Source organism: Dipodomys ordii, unplaced genomic scaffold (assembly GCF_000151885.1).
Source record: "Dipodomys ordii isolate 6190 unplaced genomic scaffold, Dord_2.0 Scaffold171, whole genome shotgun sequence".
Classification (NCBI taxonomy): Eukaryota; Metazoa; Chordata; class Mammalia; order Rodentia; family Heteromyidae; genus Dipodomys; species Dipodomys ordii.
This window is the reverse complement of record NW_012267387.1, coordinates 663024-682637: the sequence shown is the minus strand read 5'-3', so window position 1 is coordinate 682637 and position 19614 is coordinate 663024. Positions and strand designations below refer to the sequence as shown.

Genomic DNA, 19614 nt, shown 5'->3' with positions numbered 1-19614 from the left:
CCTCCCTCCCTCCCTCCCTCCCTTCTGTCCTTCCTTCTCTTCCTTCCTCTTTCCCTCCCTCTTCTCTCTAAACTCAGGACCTGGGCACTGTCCTTGAGCGTTTGTGTTCAAGGCTAGCACTCTACCACTTTGAGCCACAGCACCACTTCCAGTTTTCTGGTGGTTTATGAGAGATAAGAATCTCAAGGACTTTTCTGCCTGGGCTACCTTTGAATCTTAATCCTCAGAGCTCAGGCCACTGAGTAACTAGGATTGCAGGCCTGAATCCTAGCTTTTGAATCCAGACCTTCTTTGTCCCACGTGGTAATGAAACACTTAAGCTTCTACTTTAGGTAAGGAAGAATGGAATATCTAATGATTTAATTTACTTCACATACAAAGAAACTACCTCAGAGAGAACATTTCTGGAACAATAAAAGTAAGCTTATAGGAAAAATTATCTATACAACAATGAATGCTGGCCATATTTGTTAAAATTAACTTTTCCCATAAGTCTAGAAATGAATGAAAGTCTTAGAATAATATAGGCAGGGTTTGATTTAAAAAAAAAGTGGTTGGGGCTGGGAAGGTGGCTCAGTGGTAGAGTGTTTGCCTTGCATGCATGAGGCCCTGGGTTCGATTCCTCAGCACCACATAAGCAGAAAAAAAAAGCCGGAAGTGGCGCTGTGGCTCAAATGGTAGAGTGCTAGCCTTGAGCTGAAGAGCTGAGGGACAGCACCCAGGCCCAGAGTTCAGGTCCCACGACTGGGACCCCCCACCCCCCAAAAGAGTGGTTGAGCAGGGTGCTGGTGGCACACGCCTGTAATACTACTCAGGAGGCTGAGATCTGAGGATCATGGTTCAAAGCCAGACCTGGCAGGAAAGTCCATGAAACTCTTACCTCCAATTAACCACCAGAAAAAAAAAAACCAGGAGTGGAGCTGTGGCTCAAAGTGATAGAGGGCTATCCTTGAGCAAAAGATCTGAAAAACAGCTCCCAGACCCTGAGTTCAAGTCCCACAACTGACCAAAAAAAATGGTTTACTCTTCATAAAGACAACATGTCCTGTGGCTTTTTTTTTGGTGCTATGACTGGGACTTGAATTTTGGGCTTCAGGGTTGCATTTGGCTTTTCCAGTCAAGGCTGGTGCTCTACTTCTCGAGTCACAGCTCTATTTCCACATTTTTTGGTGCTGGTTCATTGGAGAGAAGAGTGTCATGGTCTTTCCTTCCTGGATTGGCTTTGAACTGATCCTCTAGATCGCAGCCTCCCGAGTGGCTAGGATTACAGGTGTGACTGTGGCAAGGATTCCACAGTCTAGTTTCAGTGGCTCCCCGCCCCAGTGAGCATCCATCACCATGCCCAGTGCGGCTGTACCTACTCTTAGGCCAGGGTTCAGAGGACTGGCTGGCATGGCCTCTTTCTTGGGCATGGAGTGACTAATTGAGAAAGAAGCTGGTTGTGAGAGATGAAGTCTCTGTTTCTAGTCACTCTCCCACAAAAGTGAGAAAACTAGGAGATGATGACCAGGGGACACTTTTCTTTGAAGCGCAGAATTACTACAGGCATCAGGTCCTGTGCTAGGACTCACCTGAATGCCAAGACTTGACAGTCAGAAAAGTAGCTTTTGATGCTGCTGTTTCTGAAGACCGCATTGAGCTGAAAGACAGAATAGTGTTTCTTACCCAGAGCCAGAAGAGAATGCATGGTTCCTCAGAACACCTCATCATCTGTGTGTGCGTGTGCGTGTGTGTGTGTGTGTGTGTGCGCACGCGCGTGCACATGTGCACACACCAGTCCCAGGGCTTGAACTCAGCGTCAGGGTGCTGTCCCTGAGCTTTTGTGCTTAAGGCTGGTGCTCTACCACTTGAACCACAGCTCTGCTTCTAGCTTTTTGGTGGTTCACTGAAAATAAGAGTCTCTTGGGTCTGGCACTGGTGGTTCACTCCTGGAATCTTAGCTACTTTGGAGGCTTAGGATCCTGGTTTGAAGCCAGTCTGGGCAGGAAAATTTGTGAGACTCTTAATCTCCAATTACCCACCAAAAAGAAAGAGAGAAAGAAAGAGAGAAAGAAAGAAAGAAAAAGAAAGGGAAAAGTAAAAAGAAAGAAAGCTGGGTGCCAGTGGCTCATGCCTGTAACCCTAGCTACTCAGAAGGCTGAGATCTAAGGATCACGGTTCAAAGCCAGCCCAGGCAGGAAAGTCCATGAGACACTTACCCAATAAACTACCAGAAAACCGGAAGTGGTGCTGTGAGTCAAGTGGTAGAGCGCTAGCCTTGAGCAGAAGAGCTGAGGGACAGTGCCCAGGTGGGTTCAAACCCCATGACTGACCAAGAGAGAGAGAGAGAGAGAGAGAGAGAGAGAGAGAGAGAGAGAGAGAGAGAGAGAAGGAAAGCTGGAAGTGGAGCTGTGGCTCAAGTGGTAGAGCACTAGCTTTGAATAAAGAAAAAGCTCAAGGGCAGCACTCATGCCCTGAGTTCAAGTCCCAGGACTAGATAAAAAAAAGTCTCTCAGATTTTTCTGTCTAGGCTGACTCCAAACTTCAATCTTCAAATCCCAGCCTTCTGAGGAGCTAAGATTACAGGCATGCACCACTGGTGCCCAATTCTTTCCATCTGTTTTGTTTTTTTCTTGTTTGTGTGTGTTTTCTGGGAATGGAGTTCAAACTCAGGGCCTTGTGCTCTCACTTGGCCATTTTACTCAAGGCTAACACTTTACCACTTGAGCCACACCTTCACCTCCAGCTTTTTGGTGGCTCATTGCAGATAAGAGTCACACAGATTTTCCCAGTGGGGGCTGGCTTCGGACCATAATCCTCAGATCTCAGCCTCCTGAGTAGCAGGGATTACAGGAAAGAGCCACTGGTGTCTGTTCCCTTCATTTATTGTTATTTGGACAAATAGCTCAGGTGTATGTACCAAAGATATCTTCTTCTTCTTCTAAGGTCTGATACAACAGTGTGACCATTAACTAGCTCCCGAATGTCTCTGTGCTTGTTTCTGAACTTGTGAATGGGAAGAAGGGACAGTCTATAGGAACTGTGAATAGACAGCCTCTGATAACCCAGTGTCCATAGGTCAGTCTGGGCCTAGTAGCAGAGTGGACAGACAACCCATCCTCACCGCGTGTTCGATGCTTCTTTTGCTGTGCCGGTGCAGGGCAGTGCCTGGCTGGGCGATGTCCTGAGAATAGGGCAGGTTGGTGATGGTGAAGTTCAGGTGGAAGTTCTCAGAGCTGGGACTGCCGGTTGGCATTTCTGTAGGAAGAAGAATGGATGGTTTCACTCAGATTTGAACTCTGGGCCTTAGGTTTTTTTTTGGGTGGGGGTCAGTTGTGGGGCCTGAACTCTGGGCCTGGGTGCTGTCCCTCAGCTCTTTAGCTCAAGGCTAGCTCTCTACCACTTGAGCCACAGTGACACTTCTGGCTTTTTCTGCTTATGTGGTGCTGAGGAATCAAATCCAGGGCCTCATGCCTGCAAGGCAAGCACTCTACCACTGAGCCACCTTCCCAGCCCTGGGCCTTAGGTTTGTGAGGCAGGTTGCTCTTTCACTGAGCCACATCCTTATCCTTATTTTCAGATAGGATCATCATCCATGACTACCTCAGCCAACCTAGATGAAGATCTTCCTATGTACATTTCATAGGCTGTGGCTGGGATGACACACAGCCAATACCATACTCATCTTTTATTGGCTGAGATGGGGTCTTGCGAACTTTTTTTTTTTGCCAGAACTGGCCTTGAATTGAAATTCTCCTGATCTTGGCCTCCTGAGTAGCTGGGATTACAAGCATGAATCATCACATCTGAGATGTATAAGACCCAACAATTTTTTTCTTTTTTTTTTGTGCCAGTTCTGGGGCTTGAACTCAGAGCCTGGATGTTATCTCCAAGCTTTTGTTCTCAAGGCTAGTACTCTACCACTTGAGCCACAGCTCTACTTCTGGCTTTTGAGTGGTTTACTAGAGATAAGAATCTCATAGCTTTTCTTGCCCAGGCTGGCTTTGATCTCAGATCTCAGCCTCCTGAGTAGCTTGGTTGACAAACATGAACCACCAGCACCTGGCTTTGACAATCTTGCATACAGTATGTCTACTGAATTCTTCATGTACTTTCCTCCATCCATCTACCCAATCAACTTTTTTTTCTTTTTTTTTTCCACTCCTGGGGCTTGAACTCGGAGCCTGGGTACTGTCTCTGAGCTTCTTTTGCTTAAGGTTAGCAATCTACCAGCTTGAGCTACTTCTGGCTTTTTCTGTGATTAATTGGAGATAAAAGTCTCTTGGACTTATGTCCCTGGGCTGGCTTCAAACAGTGATCCTCCTATCTCAGCCTCCTGAGTAGCTAGGATTGCAGGTGTGAGGCCCTGGTGCCTGGCCCAATCAACCTATCAGGCGGAGTGCTGCTGTATTGCCCAGATTAGCCTTCTAACTCCTGGACTCCATTTTCCTGCTTTTCTCCTTCCAAGCAGCCAAGACTACAGGTGTTCACTATCACTCTTTCCCCGCCCACCCCCCATCCAACAACATTTAGTGGCCATTTCTCTATGTCCGGCCCAGGATCCAGTAGTAATTCTGAATTCATTTGATTGTAATGAATTCCTAGTCTGTGTCCATCTCTCCTTAATCTATCCTTTTCTGAAAGGATGAAGATGTTGGCAGGAATTGTTACTTCCTTCTCTGGATTTTGGGACAAATATGGGGGGGGGGTCACTGGCTACTCACCAACAGAGGCGATTATTGTGACCTGTTGAGTGTAACCTGCAGGGGGGAGAATTGGTTGGTATATATACATATATATGTATATATATATATGTTTATATATCTGCATGAACTAATCGAGGGAGCATGTGGACTCTACACTACAGCAAACACAGACAACTGACTCTCACCATTGACATGCAGGCTGTGCTGATCCAAGGTGTAGCTGCCCAGCTGGGTGGCATTGTGTGTCATTTGGCTTAGTTCCTGGTACAGCTGTTGGATATTCAGCCCGGGACCCACAGGGTCATGGTGGTAGGCACAGATAGCATTCACGCTGGTAGCGGCTCCATCTTTTTCAGGCCTGAGGGGAGGGGAGACAAAGCGGGGGAGGGAGAGAGAGAAAAAGTGGAGACTCTGAAGAGACCCTGGCACCCCTGAGGATGGGGAGCAGGAGAGCAGTGTTTAATCTCATTCCCCAACAGATCTGGTCCTTCTTGGCAAAATGGTGTTGCCTGCTCACCTGAGGGCGTTCAGTCTGCAGTGGGAGTAGACAGGGCCCAGGCTGCTGTTCCAGAACAAAGATTCGAGCTGCGGAGGAAGGAAGAGGCTCAGAGAGACAGGAGTTGGTGGGGGAGAAGGAAGGAGAGAGATGGGTAGAATTGATTCCGCCTCACCAGACGCTGCAGGATCCTCTCTGTGGCGTTGAACATGGTGGAGCCGGTGCTCAAGTCTTCTGAGAATGGAAGGTTGGTGATGGTGAAGTTGAGGGTGAATGTTGTCAGGGAGGAACTCGTGGCTGTGGGGAGGGGAGAAGGTGAGATGTTGGCAGTGGGAAATTGGCTTTGGCACCAGACTGGATTCCTAAATTCATGTTCTCTTCCTTCTCTCCATGCTTCACCATCCGCAGTAGCCAATGAGGCCACACAAAGTCAGAATATGCATACACGTCATCTCCACGCAACCATAAATTCTCCTCCTGTGTCATGCATTTCTTTCCCCATCTCCAGCTCAAGTCTGAGCTTCTCCTACCCAGGCCAGTGGATGGCTCTGTTTAAATCATTCCCTATGCTTTGATACTGGAAAATCTTTTCTTTTCTTTTTTTTTTGGGGGGGGGGTCCGGTCATGGGGCCTGAACTTGGGGCCTGCGCACTGTCCCTCAGCTCTTCAGCGCAAGGCTAGCGCTCTACCACTTGAGCCACAGCGCCACTTCTGGCTTTTTTCTTTTTGCTTATGGGGTGCTGAGGAATGGAATTGAGGGCCTCATGCATGCAAGGCAAGCACTCTACCACTGAGCCACCTTCCTAGGCCCTGGACAAATCTTTTCTGAAGTAATTTTTTTAAAACTAGGATCACTCTTTTTCTCCAAATACCACCTGTGGTTTCTTATGGATTTTCAGTGGTCAGCAACTTGGCTAGACATTCAAGGTCCTTTCCAATTCCAATCTAGTTCTTGCTGGTCTTCTAGTTTGATCCATTTGCTCTTGGTGGGGCCTTATGATTTCATGCAAACCAATGTCTCTCCCCAGTCCCCCAATATTCAGTTTCTGGCTACTGAGTCTTCATTCATAGAATCCCCTGAGCCGGAACTACCCCCCCCCCGTTCCCTTTTAATTAATTGGTTAATTAATTATTTTGTGCTGGTACTGGGGCTTGAATTCAGGGCCTGCTGTCCCTTAGCCTTTTAGCACTGTACCACTTGATCCACAGCTCCACTTTTGGCTTTTTTTTTGCTGGTTAATTGGAAGAGAAGAATCTCATGGACTTTATTGCCTGGGATGGCTTTGAACTGTGATCCTTCAGATCTCAACCTCTTGAGTAAGGAGGATGACAAGTGTGAGAGCCACCAGCACCTGACCAGCAATAATCTTTTATATCTTGTTTTTCTGGGTCATTCCTATTCATCCTGGAGGACTCCACGCATGTGGAAGTTTCTCTAGAAAGTCCTTCCCTCTCCAAACTAGGCCTAGTGTCTCCCCCAAATTCCATTTTGTGCTCTCATGGGGAGTTTATCTCAGAGGACTGGCAGCTACATGAGGACAGGCATTTGACTGACTTCTAGTGTAATTTACGATTACAGCAATGATCCCAACACTTTTAATCTGCATCTCCCAGCTTTCTAGCTCTGGAACGAATGTGTCAGCCTAGCTAGGAGACAGGAGGCATGAGGGATGTCATCCCCGGGGTGGAAAGGGGTCCCCAGGTACCTGTGGTAGATTCTGGCTGCACAGACGTGGCTGGAGAAGGCAGGATTGTGGTGGCTGGCTCAAGCGCTGTGGAAAAAGATTGTGGTCAGGGAAGGACAGAGCTCTGCCTTCTGCAGAGCTCTATACTATTCCTCTGGCAGAGGCCCAAGCCAGTGTTCCCATTTCCAAGAAGACCAGAAACAGGAGTGAGAAAAAGTATGGTTGTGTGTGTGTAGAGGGAGGGGTGAGGGTGTGATCAGCATTAGCTCAAAGGAGTCAGAGAAGTGAGTAAGAGGGAAGCCTAACATGGAAGATGTGTGAGTTGGATGGGCAAAAAGTGGGAGAAATCAAGAAAATGGATGAAGGGGGAAAAAAGCATAAATGGAGGGTCAGTGGGAGGCCAGGAAGAATAAAAATCAGAAAGAGACTGCTGGGTGCTGACTCATGCCTATAATCCTAGTGGCTGAGGAGGCTTAGAGGGGAGAGTTGTGGTTCAAAGCCAGCACAAGCAGGAAAGTCTGGGAGACTCTTATCTCCAATAAATTACTCAGAAAAAACTGGAAGTGGCACTGTGGCTCAAGTGGTAGAACACTTAGCCTTGAGCAAAAGAAGCTCAGGGACAGCACCCAGGCTTTTGAGTTCAAGCCCCAGGCCCAGCATCACACATATGTGCATACATGTGTGCACAGGCAAATCAGAAAGAGAAGTTGGGGAGACAGGAAGGAGAGAAGGAAGGACAAGCTGGTGAGTTGGTGAACAGATGTGTAGATGAATGGTGGATAGATGAGTAGACATGTTTGGATAGATGGGTGGATGGATTGAAAGATGAGTAAATGGATAAATGGATGGATGGATGAGTGAACCGGTGGATGAATGGATGGATGGATACATAGATGGATGGATGGGTTGGATGGATAGATTAGGGGTAGGTGGATGGGTGATGGAAGGATGAGTGGATTAATGGATAGATGAGTAGACGGATGGATGGATGGACAGATGGGTAGATGGATGAATTGGGGGTTGGTGATAGGTGGATGAATGGATGGATAATGGGTGGGTAGATGGATGGGTGGATGAATAGATGGATAGTGGGTGGGTGGATATATGGATGGTGGGTGGGTGGATATATAGATGTTAGTTGTTACCTGACTTTAACTTCTATCTCTATAGGGAATGCTTATTTAAATATCTTCCTCCAACCTGGAGCAGTGTGGAAAATTCAGAAATCCAACACCACGGGTACAGGTTCATAAACAGGTTAAGGACCAGGCTTTCATCCTTCTGCAGGGATCTTGACCCTACTCAGGAGATTGCCTGGCGTCTGGGGTGGGCCTTCTCTGTGACGAGGAGAGAGCTATGGCCCATGACCCATAGGGGCTAAAAGGGGAGGGGGATGAAGACACATACTTGTAGGAGGCTTGTCCGGACCCGGTTCATTATAACCTGGAAAACAACGTCACACAGTGGGTAAAACTGTCCCGGTGGGGCCACCATCTACATAGGTCTTCCTGAACTCTGCCTGGAGTCAATGTTCATATAGGAAAGTGGAACCAGGTAACTTAAGGGGGTGGGGTTGGGAGAGATGGGGGAGCATGATCAACATGCACTGTACTCATATACCGACACGTTGAATCAAAACCCCTTTGTGTTCTTTAACAATAATAGTAATGATGGTGAAGAAAAGAATTTCCTAGCTGGGCCCAGATGGTGGCTTACACCTCTCATCATCCTAGCTACTCAGGAGGCTGAGATCTGAGGATCACAGTTTGAAGCCAGCCTGGGCAGGAAAGTCGGTGACACTCTTACTTACAATAAATTACTCAGAACAAGGCATAAGCTAGCCTTGAACACGAAGAGGCTCAGAGACAGAGCCCAGGCCCCGAGTTCAAGCCCCACAATCAACAAAAAAGGGGGATTTTTCAAAGATAAAGATTTGCAGGATGGCTGCGGAAGGTTTACGAATTACCCTTCCGTGTCTCCTCTTACAGAACAGATCACTTGGCCTTTTTGTGGGGTGCAGGGGCCTAGGGTGGTGGGACTGAGGGCCTGCTTACCATTGAGGTACAGACTGTCTTTGTCTAGCAGGTAGGGGCCCAGCCGGGTGATCCCACGTGTGTGCCAGCTCAGTTCTTGGAACACCAGCTTGGCAGGCAGTTCCAGGCTGCCCGGGGCCTTCCGGTAGGCACAAACCATGTCTACTTGTGTCTGGGCACCATTATTCACAGACCTGGTGAAGGAGAGGGTATACTTTTAGGGTAGGGGTGCAGCATCTGTATCTGTGGTCCCCACACATCAGATAGCCCAGTCCCCAGCCATGTTGAATCGCTTGTGGCTACTGCAGAGACACAGGCATTCTTCCTAGGTCTGCAAGCGTCTCTCCAGCACTCCTTTCCCAGGTTATTTCCTGGTCACTGTTCAGCTCTCAGCTTTTGTTTCTCCTCCTCCTCCTTTCCCTCCTCTTCCTCTTCCTTGTTACCCTCTTTCTGTTTGCTCCCCTTCCTCTCCCTTTCCTTCTTTCTCCCCCTTTCTCCTGTCTCTTCTTCTGTCACCCTCTCCTCCTCATTCCCTTCCTTCCTCCTCCCCTTTCTTTTCTTCTCCTCCCTCTTTTGTTTCCTCTTTCTCTTCTTTCCCATTTTCCTCTTTCTCTTCCCCTTCTCCTCTTTCTTTTCCTCCCCTTTTCCTTTTCTCTTCCTCTCCCTCCACTTTCTCTTTCTCCTCCTCTTCCTCTTTATCTTCCTTCACTTCTTCTGCCTCCTTTTCCTCAAAAAAATTTCCCTGCCCCAGGATCGATCAGGGGGCTCCTCTGGATACTATAGTCCCCACACCCTTCCCTCTGGCCCATCTCAACGTAATCATAAATCATTTATCCTTATTCCTTCTAGATTGTGGTTCCGTGAGGGCAGCGTTGTGTACTGTTGGCCTCTGGAGGCCCCAGCGCCTGGCACAATTGCCTCCCCATGGGAAAGCTGGAAGTGGAATTGTTGTTCAAGTGGGAGAGTGCCAGCCTTGACCAAAAAAGCTCAGGGACAGCATCTCTAGTACTGGTATGCACGCATGCGCGCATGTGTGTGTGTGTGCACGCACACACACACACGAACATTATGCTAAATGAAACAAACTGGGGACCACAAAGCAACAGTGGTCTCACTTCTACATGGAATCTAAAAAGATCTTAAATGAATAACAGTCATAGAAGGAGAGAGTATGGCGGTGGCAGCCAGGGCATGGGACACAGTGTTAGAGCTCTTGTCTCGCATTTGCAAGGGTCCTGGGTTGAATCCACCACTCCACAGAAATAAAGGGTGGAGGAAAAGAAAATTTCAATTAGAAGTGTGTTTGTAAAAGACAACTATCGGGTCTGGGAAGGTGGCTCAGTGGTAGACTGCTTGCCTAGCAAGCATGAGGCCCTGGGTTTGATTCCTCAGCACAACATAAGCAGGAAAAGCCGGAAGTGTCACTGTGGCTCAAGTGGTAGAGTGCTAGCCTTGAGCTGAAGAGCTGAGGGACAGCGCCCAGGCCCAGAGTTCAGGCCCCATGACCGGACTATTAAGTTTAATCATTTAAGTTTAGATGATCACAAACACAGGTAGCTAAATTGTGATAGCAGAAGGGCCAGGAGCTCAGGAAAGGAGTTGCTCAGTGGCCGAGCACTGATCTGTTCTGTTACAAGGCTCTGGGTTTGGCCCTCAGCACTATAAATAAATAATCATAAGGTAGAACATTTGTTTTTTGTTAGTTGTGGGGCTTGAACTCAGGGCCTGGGCACTGTCCCTGAGCTTCTTTGTGCTCAAGGCTACTGCTCTACTATTTGAGCCAAAGCTGCATTTCTGGTTTTTGAGTGGTTATTTGGATATAAGAGTCTCACTGGGACTGTTCTGCCCAGGCTGACTTTGAACTGTGATCCTCAGATGTCAGCCTCCTGAGTAGCTAGGCTTACAGGCGTGAGCCACCATTGCCTATCTAAGAATGATATGTGTGTGTGTGTGTGTGTGTGTGTGCATGCACGTGCGTGCGCACGTGTGTGCGCACGTGTGTGCCCGTTGTGGGCCTTGAACTTAGGGCTTGGGTGCTGTTCCTGAGCTTTTTTGCTCCAGGCTAGTAGTGCTCTTCCAATTGAGCTACAGCTCCACTTCCGTTTTGTTTTTTGGTGGTTCATTGGAGATAAGAGTCTCACAGACTTTCCTGACTGGGATGACTTTGAATAGAGATCCTCAGATTTCAGTCTCCTGAGTAGCTAGGATGACAGACGTGAGCCACTGGCACCTGGCTAAGAATCTAAATGACTGAGGGGAAATGGAAATCCCAGCTTCCTTCAATCCAAAGGGATCCCATATTGTAGAATTGGTACCATGAGAATTCCAAGTCTTTCTGAGTGAACAGTGGGTGGGGGAGGGGAAGATGGGGAGGTTGGGGATGTAAGGAGGGGTGTATTTCTCACCTTAGGGTGGTGACCCTGCACCCAGTATATCGGGGACCCAGGCTACTCTTCTGGAACAATGGGCTGAGCTGGAGGAGAGAGTATGGGAGGGGGGTGAGAAGGAGGGAGAAGGAGGGATTAGTGACAAGTGTTAGGCCAAGACTGGGCATGGAAGGTTGTCATGGGACAGGAGGCTGCTCACCAGGTGCACCATGAGGGCATCTGTGATGTTGAACTTGACAGAGTCAGGGTGGCCCATGTCAGCTGAGTAGCGCAGGTTGGCGATGGTGAAGTTCACAGTGAACAGCTCCTCACTGATCTCGCCAGCTATGTAAGGTACAGAAATTATGGGATATTGAAGGAAGATAGTGGGTGGGTGGGGTTGGAATGGAGTGGGGTTCCTTGGTGTGGGGCTTCCAATGACCCTTTGTCTGTCTCCTGGTAAAGTCCAGGATGACTTGTGAAAAAAGACAACTCTAATGGCAAGGTAAGGGTGTCCTTGACTGGAGGTCTAGGTGGAGGATTTCCACTCATCCACCCACCATCTATCCATCAATCCACCCACCCAGCCACCCATCCATCCATTCATCCAGCTATCTATTCATCTATCCATTTACTCATCAATCCACCATCCATCTACCCATCCATCCATCGATCCACATACCCATCCATTTACCCACCCACCCACTTATCAATCTATCCATCTATCCACCCATCCATCTGTCCACTCATCCATCCATCCATCCATTCATCCATTCACCCATCCATCCATCCATTCAATTATCCATCCATCTAACCACCCACCCACCCATCTATCCATCCATTCATCCATCCACCCATCTATCATCCATCCATCCATCCATCCCATCCACCATCTATCCTTTCACCCATCAATCCATCCATACACACACACACACACACACACACACACACACACACACACACACATCCACCCTTTTATCCACCCATCTACTTAAACAACTCATCCACCCATCCGTTCATTCACCCACCCTTCCTTCACCTTTCCTCACTCTTCCGCTTCCTCTCTTTTATATCTTCTATGCATCTTTCTGTCCTTCCTGTCCTCTCTCATATCCTAGCTTCCTTCCCATCTTCCCTTCATCACTTTATCACTTCCCTCTATCCCCCTCTCTCTTTCCTTCCTTTAATCTTTCTCTTTTTTTTCTTTCAGAAATCACTCTACCATTTGGGTAGAGCTCTTTTTGTTTTAGTTATTATTATTTTAGATAAAGTCTTCTACTTTTCCTCTTTGGACTGCCTTCTGATGGCAATGTTCATCCCTATGTATATGATGCCCAGCTTTTTTTTTGCCCTTTTTTGGGGGGGGTCAGTTATGGGGCCTGAACTCTGGGCCTGGGCACTGCCCCTCAGCTTTTCAGCTCAAGGCTAGCACTCTACCACTTTAGCCACAGTGCCACTTCTGTTTTTTTCTGCTTGTGTGGTGCTGAGGAATCAAACTCAGGGCCTCATGCATGTAAGGCAAGCACTCTACCACTGAGCCACCTTCCCAGCCCCTGTTGCTAACTTTTTGCCTGAGTGTTCACTTCAAATTGTGATCTTCCCAATTTCTGCCTCTCCAGAATAGCTGGGGTTCTAAGCATGAGCCAGTGAAGCCATCCCTTGCATCGGTTTCTTCTTCCCTTTCCTTCCATCTCTTTATTTTCTTTCATCCATTCATGGATAAATCCTCCAATCTTTCCTTCCTCCTTCTTCCTTTCAAACCTTCTTTTATGCATCTTCCTGTGCATGCTTCCTTCCACCCCCCTGGGCTGAGCGATGGCTTCTATCACCAAGGATTGGAGCTGAAGGAGGAGAACAGTTGCTCCACAGTCTGAAAATGGAACTGGTACCCAGAAATGAGGGCCAGGAATACTTACTGGTGGTAGTTGGGACTGCAGCTCCAAGGCTGAAACCTGCAGTGAGGAGAGAAGAGAAGCTGATGGCAGGTTGAGTGAACATGAAGGATTATGGGTAAAAAAGAAGACTTTTGATAAAAGCAAAAGGAAAGAGGCAAGGGAGTGGAGGCAAACAGGTGCTAAGATCGCAAGGCAGCTGGACCTGGTCATTGTCCTCTGGATTTGAGGTTTGAACTTGGAGCCTTGGACTTCTTCCACTGGTACTCTACACCTGAGCTATGCCTCTAGCCCACTTTATTTTTGGTTAGAAATGGAGTTTCTTGGACTTTTCTGCCCGAGATGGCCTCAAATCTCAATCCTCTGGATCTTAGCCTTCTGAATAGCTGGAATTACAGGGTTTGAGCCTGTTCTGGTTCTCCGGATGTTTTTGATTCATCACCAGGACTACACAATCCAGCCCCACAAAAAGGGGAACAACTCAGTTTTTGCTCAGCACTTTGGGAAAACCCCAAACTCCAACTGGGGTGGAGAGAGTATGGCAGTAACATGGACCCTTACCATTGACATAGAGACTGTTCTGGTCCAGAGTGTAGGGGCCCAGCCGGGAGACGCCGTGGGTTTCATGGCTCAGCTCCCAGTACAGCCGCTCTCTGTCCGGTCCAGAGCCAGTAGGGTCAGGGTGGAAGGTACAGATGGCATTGACACCTGTGGCTGCCCCATCCTTTGCAAGCCTGTAGAAGAAACGGGATGTAGAATCCTGAGGAGGGGTCCCACGCATTAAGGTTGTGGTGAGAATGCTAAGTGTGTCTCATCTGAGACAGCCTCCTTGTAGAGGACAGAAAGTGTGTGTGTGTGTGTGTGTGTGTGTGTGTGTGTGTGTGTACGTGCGTACGCTCGTTGGTACTGGGGCTTGAACTCGCAACTTGGGTGCTGTCCCTTAGATGTTTTTTTTGCTTAAGGCTAGTGCTCTACCACCAAAGTCATACCTCCACTTCTGGAGTTTGGTGCTTACTTGGAAATAAGAGTCTCACAGACTTTCCTGCCTGCCTGACTTGGCACCATGATCCTTAGATCTCAATCTCCTGAGTAGCTAGGATTACAGGTGTGAGCCATTAGCACTCAGCTCCAGAAAACATTTTTGAAATGAGTAATCCTCCCCCTTCTTCTAAGAGGAGAACCCTCATTTCCAGTGGAATGTTGTTTAGACTTTGTGCACTAAATGTAGTTCCTTGTTTGGACGACTCCACTTCTCCTGGGAAGAAAAAGGTTTGAAGGTATTGTGGTGGATGCTGGAGTTAGGCCTGAGCCCTGCTGTTAGATCTGCCCAGGAAAAAATGGCCCATTCCTTTTGTTCTCTTCTCTTGCAGTTCTGCACATGATCTCACCTAGAAGTCCACGCCCAGCACCTGTAACCAGGTAACTGGTGCACCTGGGGGCAGTGGGAAGTCCCCCGGCACTGAGATTACTTCGATATCCATTAAGGCCACACCTCCTTTTTGCCCTTTCCTGTATCTCTCTTTCTTCCCCTCCCCCCATACGTTCTCTCTCTGCACACCTCCATCTACATCTGGAGCAGGCAGATTTGGCTCTCCCATAGAAACTCTCTTCTGTCTGAACAGTGTGGAGGTCTCCTTTCTCCAACCCTTACACCTGCTTCTGCTTCCATCATCCTAGGGAATGATTCCGTCTGGGGGAAGTGTGTGTGTGTGTGTGTGTGTGTGTGTGTGTGTGTGTGTGTGTATCTTACCTCAGCGAAGCCAGGCTGCAGCCTGTGCAGAGGGTGCTGATACTGGTCTTATTGAGCAAAATCTCAAGCTAATGAGAAAAGAGAAGGAGGTTAGCAAGGATGGCTGAGAGCCTGTGATATGAGGGTAAGATGATTATGGGCAGAGGCTCACCAAGCGCTGTAGGATCCTCTCGGTGGTGTTGAACTTTGAGGAACCTGGACGCCCCATCTCTTCTGTGTAATGCATATTGGTGATGGTGAAGTTAAGGGTGATGGGTACCACGGTAGAGATACTGGCTGTAATGGTGGAAGACAAGAAGAACATCCAGCTTGGGCATTCATGATCACAGCTGTCTGCAGCCCTAACTGTGGGCCACTAGTTGTGAACTGCTAGAGAAGAAGGAGGGAACATCCTGGAATTTGTTCAAGTGTGCATTCATAGAGTGCTTAATGTATGCAAATCACTTCAGGGAGAAAAACCAGCCTGGCACAAGGGGCCCTGGCAGAGGACAGAACATGGCCCCTCAAGGAACTTCAAGTTCTTTCATTGTGGCTGTGAGGAAGGGTAGACATGAGATCAGAGAGACAATAACCATAGAACACAGGATTGTCTATGGCCAGATGGCATTGTCCAAATTCTGTCAACATGACCAGAGTGATATGAACCTCTGCCTGCTGGCAGGGATATTATAATTACTAAGAGGAGAATAGAATAGTAGAGGCTACTCCAGTGGTCCTAGCAACAGAAAACAAAATGGTGCTGACCTAAATGAAGTTTGAGGGATGTAAATGTAGACAAAAGAAGAGCTGGCATGAAGTCTCAAATAGAGAAGAGAGGAATTTGGTGATGGATGAATTTGCAATGTGTGTGAGAAGGCTCAAGGTTAGCCCTCTCTATCTTTGTCTTTGGCAATGAGGGAGAAGGCTTGGAGTGCAACAATGCTTTCCACGTGGAGATCAACTGGTCCCTGTGATGTCCAGGAGACACGTGGACGAATACTCAGGAATTCCTGTGTAATATGATGAGGGATACAGAATGGAATCCCAAACAACAAGATGGGCCCCAGGACCCATGGAAATGCAAGTGTTCCTTGGAGAAGCTGAGTAAGCCACCAGAGACTTGATTTGCTACAAGGGATGGGGTAGTCATTCATTAGTTTTGTGCGCATGAGAACCTGTGGTTCTTCCTACCTGTGGTTCTGGCAGTCAAAGATGGAGCCAGGGAGGAAGCAGGGAAGACTGTGGCTGTCATAGATGCTGAGGAATAAAAAGCAAGGAAGTGGAAATGAAATAAAAAATGTATGGTACTTTTTTTCCTCCTTCCCTCCCTTCCTTATTTTTCTTTTAAAAAATTCTGTGACAGTCCCAGGGTTTGAATTCAGGGCCTGAGATCTATCCCTATTCTTCACTCAAGGCTAGCACTCTACTGCTTGAGCCACAGCTCCACTTCCTTTTTTTTGGTGGTTAATTGCAGACAAGAGTCTCACAGACTTTCCTGTCCAGTCTGGCTTTTGAACCACAATCCTCAGATCTCAGCCTCCAGAGTTGCTAGGATTACAGGTGTGAGCCACCAGTGCCTGGCACCCCCATCATGGCTGTAGTTATAAGATTTTGTGCCTCTCTCTCTGTACCTCAAACTGTCTGGAGATGTCCTTCATCTTGGGTGTGTGTGTTGGGGGGAAAGAATGGGAGACTCTTATCAACCCCAAACTCAGCCCGCATTTCTGGACACCTCTTCTGGATTTCGTCCCATTTAAAAAGTGGGTACCAGCTGGAGAGGTTAGCTAGCTTGAGATCTTATTTTATTTTAGAGGTGTTTAAAGGCAGCCAGGGTTACAGAAAACACATGGTTGGGGTGATGCTTGGGGCTGGCTGTTACCTACAGCAACACACACACACACACACACACACACACACACACACACACACACAGATAAGAAAGGAAGCAGGAGAGATGCCCTTATCAGTGAAGTTTAGCTACTGGAGAGACAGTGGATTGGTGATCTGCCCCATCTACAAGGATGATTCATTAAAAGGAAGACAGAGCCCTCATGGGGGAAACTTCAGAGTCCATTTCTGGACTGCAGACACAGGAGCTTGGCTAAAAGAACTTTGATGTTTGAAGATAGATAATTAAAAAAAAAGTGATAGTGCATGTGTGTGTGTGTGTGTGTGTGTGCGCGCGCGCGCGTGTGTGCACGTGTATGTGCACACATGCACCAGTACTGGGGCTTAAATTAGCACCTATGTGCTGTCTCTTAGTCATTTGACGCAAGGTTAGTGAGCTACCTCTTGAGCCACAGCTCCATTTATGGCTTTTGGTACTTCACTGGAGGTAAGAGACACATGGACTTTTCTGCCTGGCTTGGTTTCATGATCCTCAGATCTCAGTCTCCTGAGATTATAGGTGTGAGCCATCAGCAGCAGGTTTAGCCATGTGAGATATCTTTTAAATAGTTTTAAAAAAAATGTTGAAAGGAGCTGGGCACTGGTGGCTCACATCTGTAATTCTAGCTACTTAGGAGGCTGAGATCTGAGGGTAGCAGTTTGAAGCCAGTGCAGGCAGGAAAGTCTGTGAGTCTCTTATTGCCAATAAATTACCAGAAGAGTTAGAAATGGAGCTGTGGCTCAAGAGGTAGAGCTCTAGCCTTGAACAAAAGAAGCTCAGGTTCAGCACATAGTCCCTGAGTTCAAACCCCAGGACCAGAAAAAAAAGAGAGAAAAAAAGAAAAAGAAAAAAATATGTTGTGATTGTATATTTGGTTGGTACATTTGTTAAACATATTTTGTTTTGGAAAAAAAAGGACTACACTGTGAGGCCTGGATCAAAGTGTGAGGAGCTTGGAATAGAAAGTAGATGTGACATAGCCTCTCCCCCACTTTCCCTGGCCCTACACCCCAACATGGTCCTTTACTATTCAGGGATAGTTATCCCTGCAGAGGATGCGGGAAAGGGATCATCGTGCACATCCCAGAGAGGAGGATCCTATGTCTGGGGTCTTGGGGCTCTGGCTTCTTGTCTATTGGAGGCTGGAGGTGGGAGTGGGTTTGCAGAATGGAGGCAGGGAGCCTCAGGTATGGGGCTCAGGTGAAAGACGGCAGGGATATGAAGACTTTTAAAACATGATAATACTCACGGCCAGGGGTCGTGGCCAGGATGTGGTGGGTATAACCTGTGCAGAGAGAGAAGGAGCCAGTAAGAAGTGTGTGTGTGTGGGGGGGGAGACAGAGGAGAGAGGGAGAATGTGAAGCAATACAGGATGGCCTCTGCTCACCATTGACATAGAGACTGTCCTGGTCCAGGCTGTAGGGCCCCAGCTGGGTGATGCCAAGCGTCAGCTGGCTGAACTCCCTGTATAGCTGCTCTCTGTCCAGCCCAGGTCCTGTGGGGTTGGGGCGGTGGGTGCAGATGGCATCCACTCCTGTGGCAGATCCTTCCTTCTCAGACCTGAGGATGGTGGGTAAAAGTGATTGTAATCACAAGTTTATACAGGGAGGAGTTCAGAGATGCATAGCAGGCAGGGTAGGAAAGAGTGAGAAGGAATGAGATGTTTGGAATGGAGGTGAGAAGCGGGAATTCTGTATGTGTGGAGTTGGAGGCTAGAGTGCCAGGCAATGAGCAAAAGCATCAGATTCTGAGTTGGAATTCCACTCTCAGACCAAATAGAAAAGACAAGAAAGGGGGAAAAAAAAGAATTCTCTGTGGTTAGCCACTTTCAGCAAGCCTGGACCTATGAACAAAGTGAGAGACTCAAGGGTATTTATTAGAGCCAGAGGCCAGTGGCTCATGCCTGTCATTCCAGCTCCTCAGGAGGCTGAGATCTGAGGATGGGACAGGAAAGACTAGGAGATTCTAATCTTTAACTAAGCACCAAAAAGCCCCAAGAAGAGCTATAGCTCCATGGTAGAGCTTCAGCCTTGAATGAAAAAGCGACAGCACTCATGTCCTAAGTACCAGCACAAATAAAATCCTGAAATAACGTAACAAAAAGAAAAAAAGAATACCAATTACACGGTATTGTTCTGGCATGAGGAGAATAGAGAAAGATGGACAACTGAAATTGAGGAGGTAAGCAAGTGGAAAAGGCACACAAATACTTATCCTGTGGACAGAATTGAACACCTACAGGAAATGTCTTCATTGGGAGAGTGAGCGACTGAGAATTCAAAAGGTATCAGCAGGGTAGAGTGAAGAAGATGCTGGTCTGAGCAGGACTCTAGCACAATTTGGGGTGGGGGAGATGGTAGGATGAACAGACAGCTTGGTGCTGGCTCCAGTGCCTCCTGCAGTCCACCTCTCTGGAGGTCATGTAGAGGGAGGCAGAGAGGAAGCTGATAAAAGGGTTGGGGCCTGGGAGCAATGGGGCAGCCTTGGCTGTGTGTTCTGAGCACTCACCTGAGCAGGTCCAGTCTGCAGCCAGAGAAGAGGGGTCCAACACTGGTGTTGTGGAACAAGGGCCCAAGCTATGGGGGAGAAAATAAGAGCTGAGGCAGAGAGGCAGGGCTTAGCAGTCAAGGTTAGATGGACTGGTCACCAGTGGCTGGAGGAGAGGTGTTTCTGGGCATAGATGACATGAATCTAGAAAGCGGTGGGTGGGACCTTAGGAGTGGGCGGGGCCAGAGTGAGGTGATACCTTAGAGGTGGGAGGAGCTGGTGTGGGATTGGAGAGGAATAAATGTGGGCGGGGTTGGAGTGTGCTGGTCTGTGCCTTAGAGGTGGGAGAGGAC

At 48.0% G+C, this 19614-nt stretch overlaps 1 protein-coding gene across 1 annotated transcript in view; it reads right to left on the bottom strand.

The window, feature by feature from the left end:
* The window catches only part of Muc16 (mucin 16, cell surface associated), a 97205-nt gene that overhangs the window by 2986 nt on the left and 74605 nt on the right, over window positions 1–19614 (bottom strand). The window contains exons 60-73 of the mRNA XM_013033500.1: window positions 19283–19350; window positions 18162–18334; window positions 13182–13217; window positions 11486–11610; window positions 11305–11372; window positions 8921–9093; window positions 8274–8309; window positions 6888–6953; window positions 5357–5478; window positions 5203–5270; window positions 4871–5043; window positions 4704–4739; window positions 3104–3237; window positions 1572–1639 (exon numbers count right to left, since the gene is read on the bottom strand). Of these exons, the coding sequence (XP_012888954.1) occupies window positions 1572–1639; window positions 3104–3237; window positions 4704–4739; window positions 4871–5043; window positions 5203–5270; window positions 5357–5478; window positions 6888–6953; window positions 8274–8309; window positions 8921–9093; window positions 11305–11372; window positions 11486–11610; window positions 13182–13217; window positions 18162–18334; window positions 19283–19350 (1346 nt within the window). The remainder of the gene's footprint in view (window positions 1–1571; window positions 1640–3103; window positions 3238–4703; window positions 4740–4870; window positions 5044–5202; window positions 5271–5356; window positions 5479–6887; window positions 6954–8273; window positions 8310–8920; window positions 9094–11304; window positions 11373–11485; window positions 11611–13181; window positions 13218–18161; window positions 18335–19282; window positions 19351–19614) is intronic.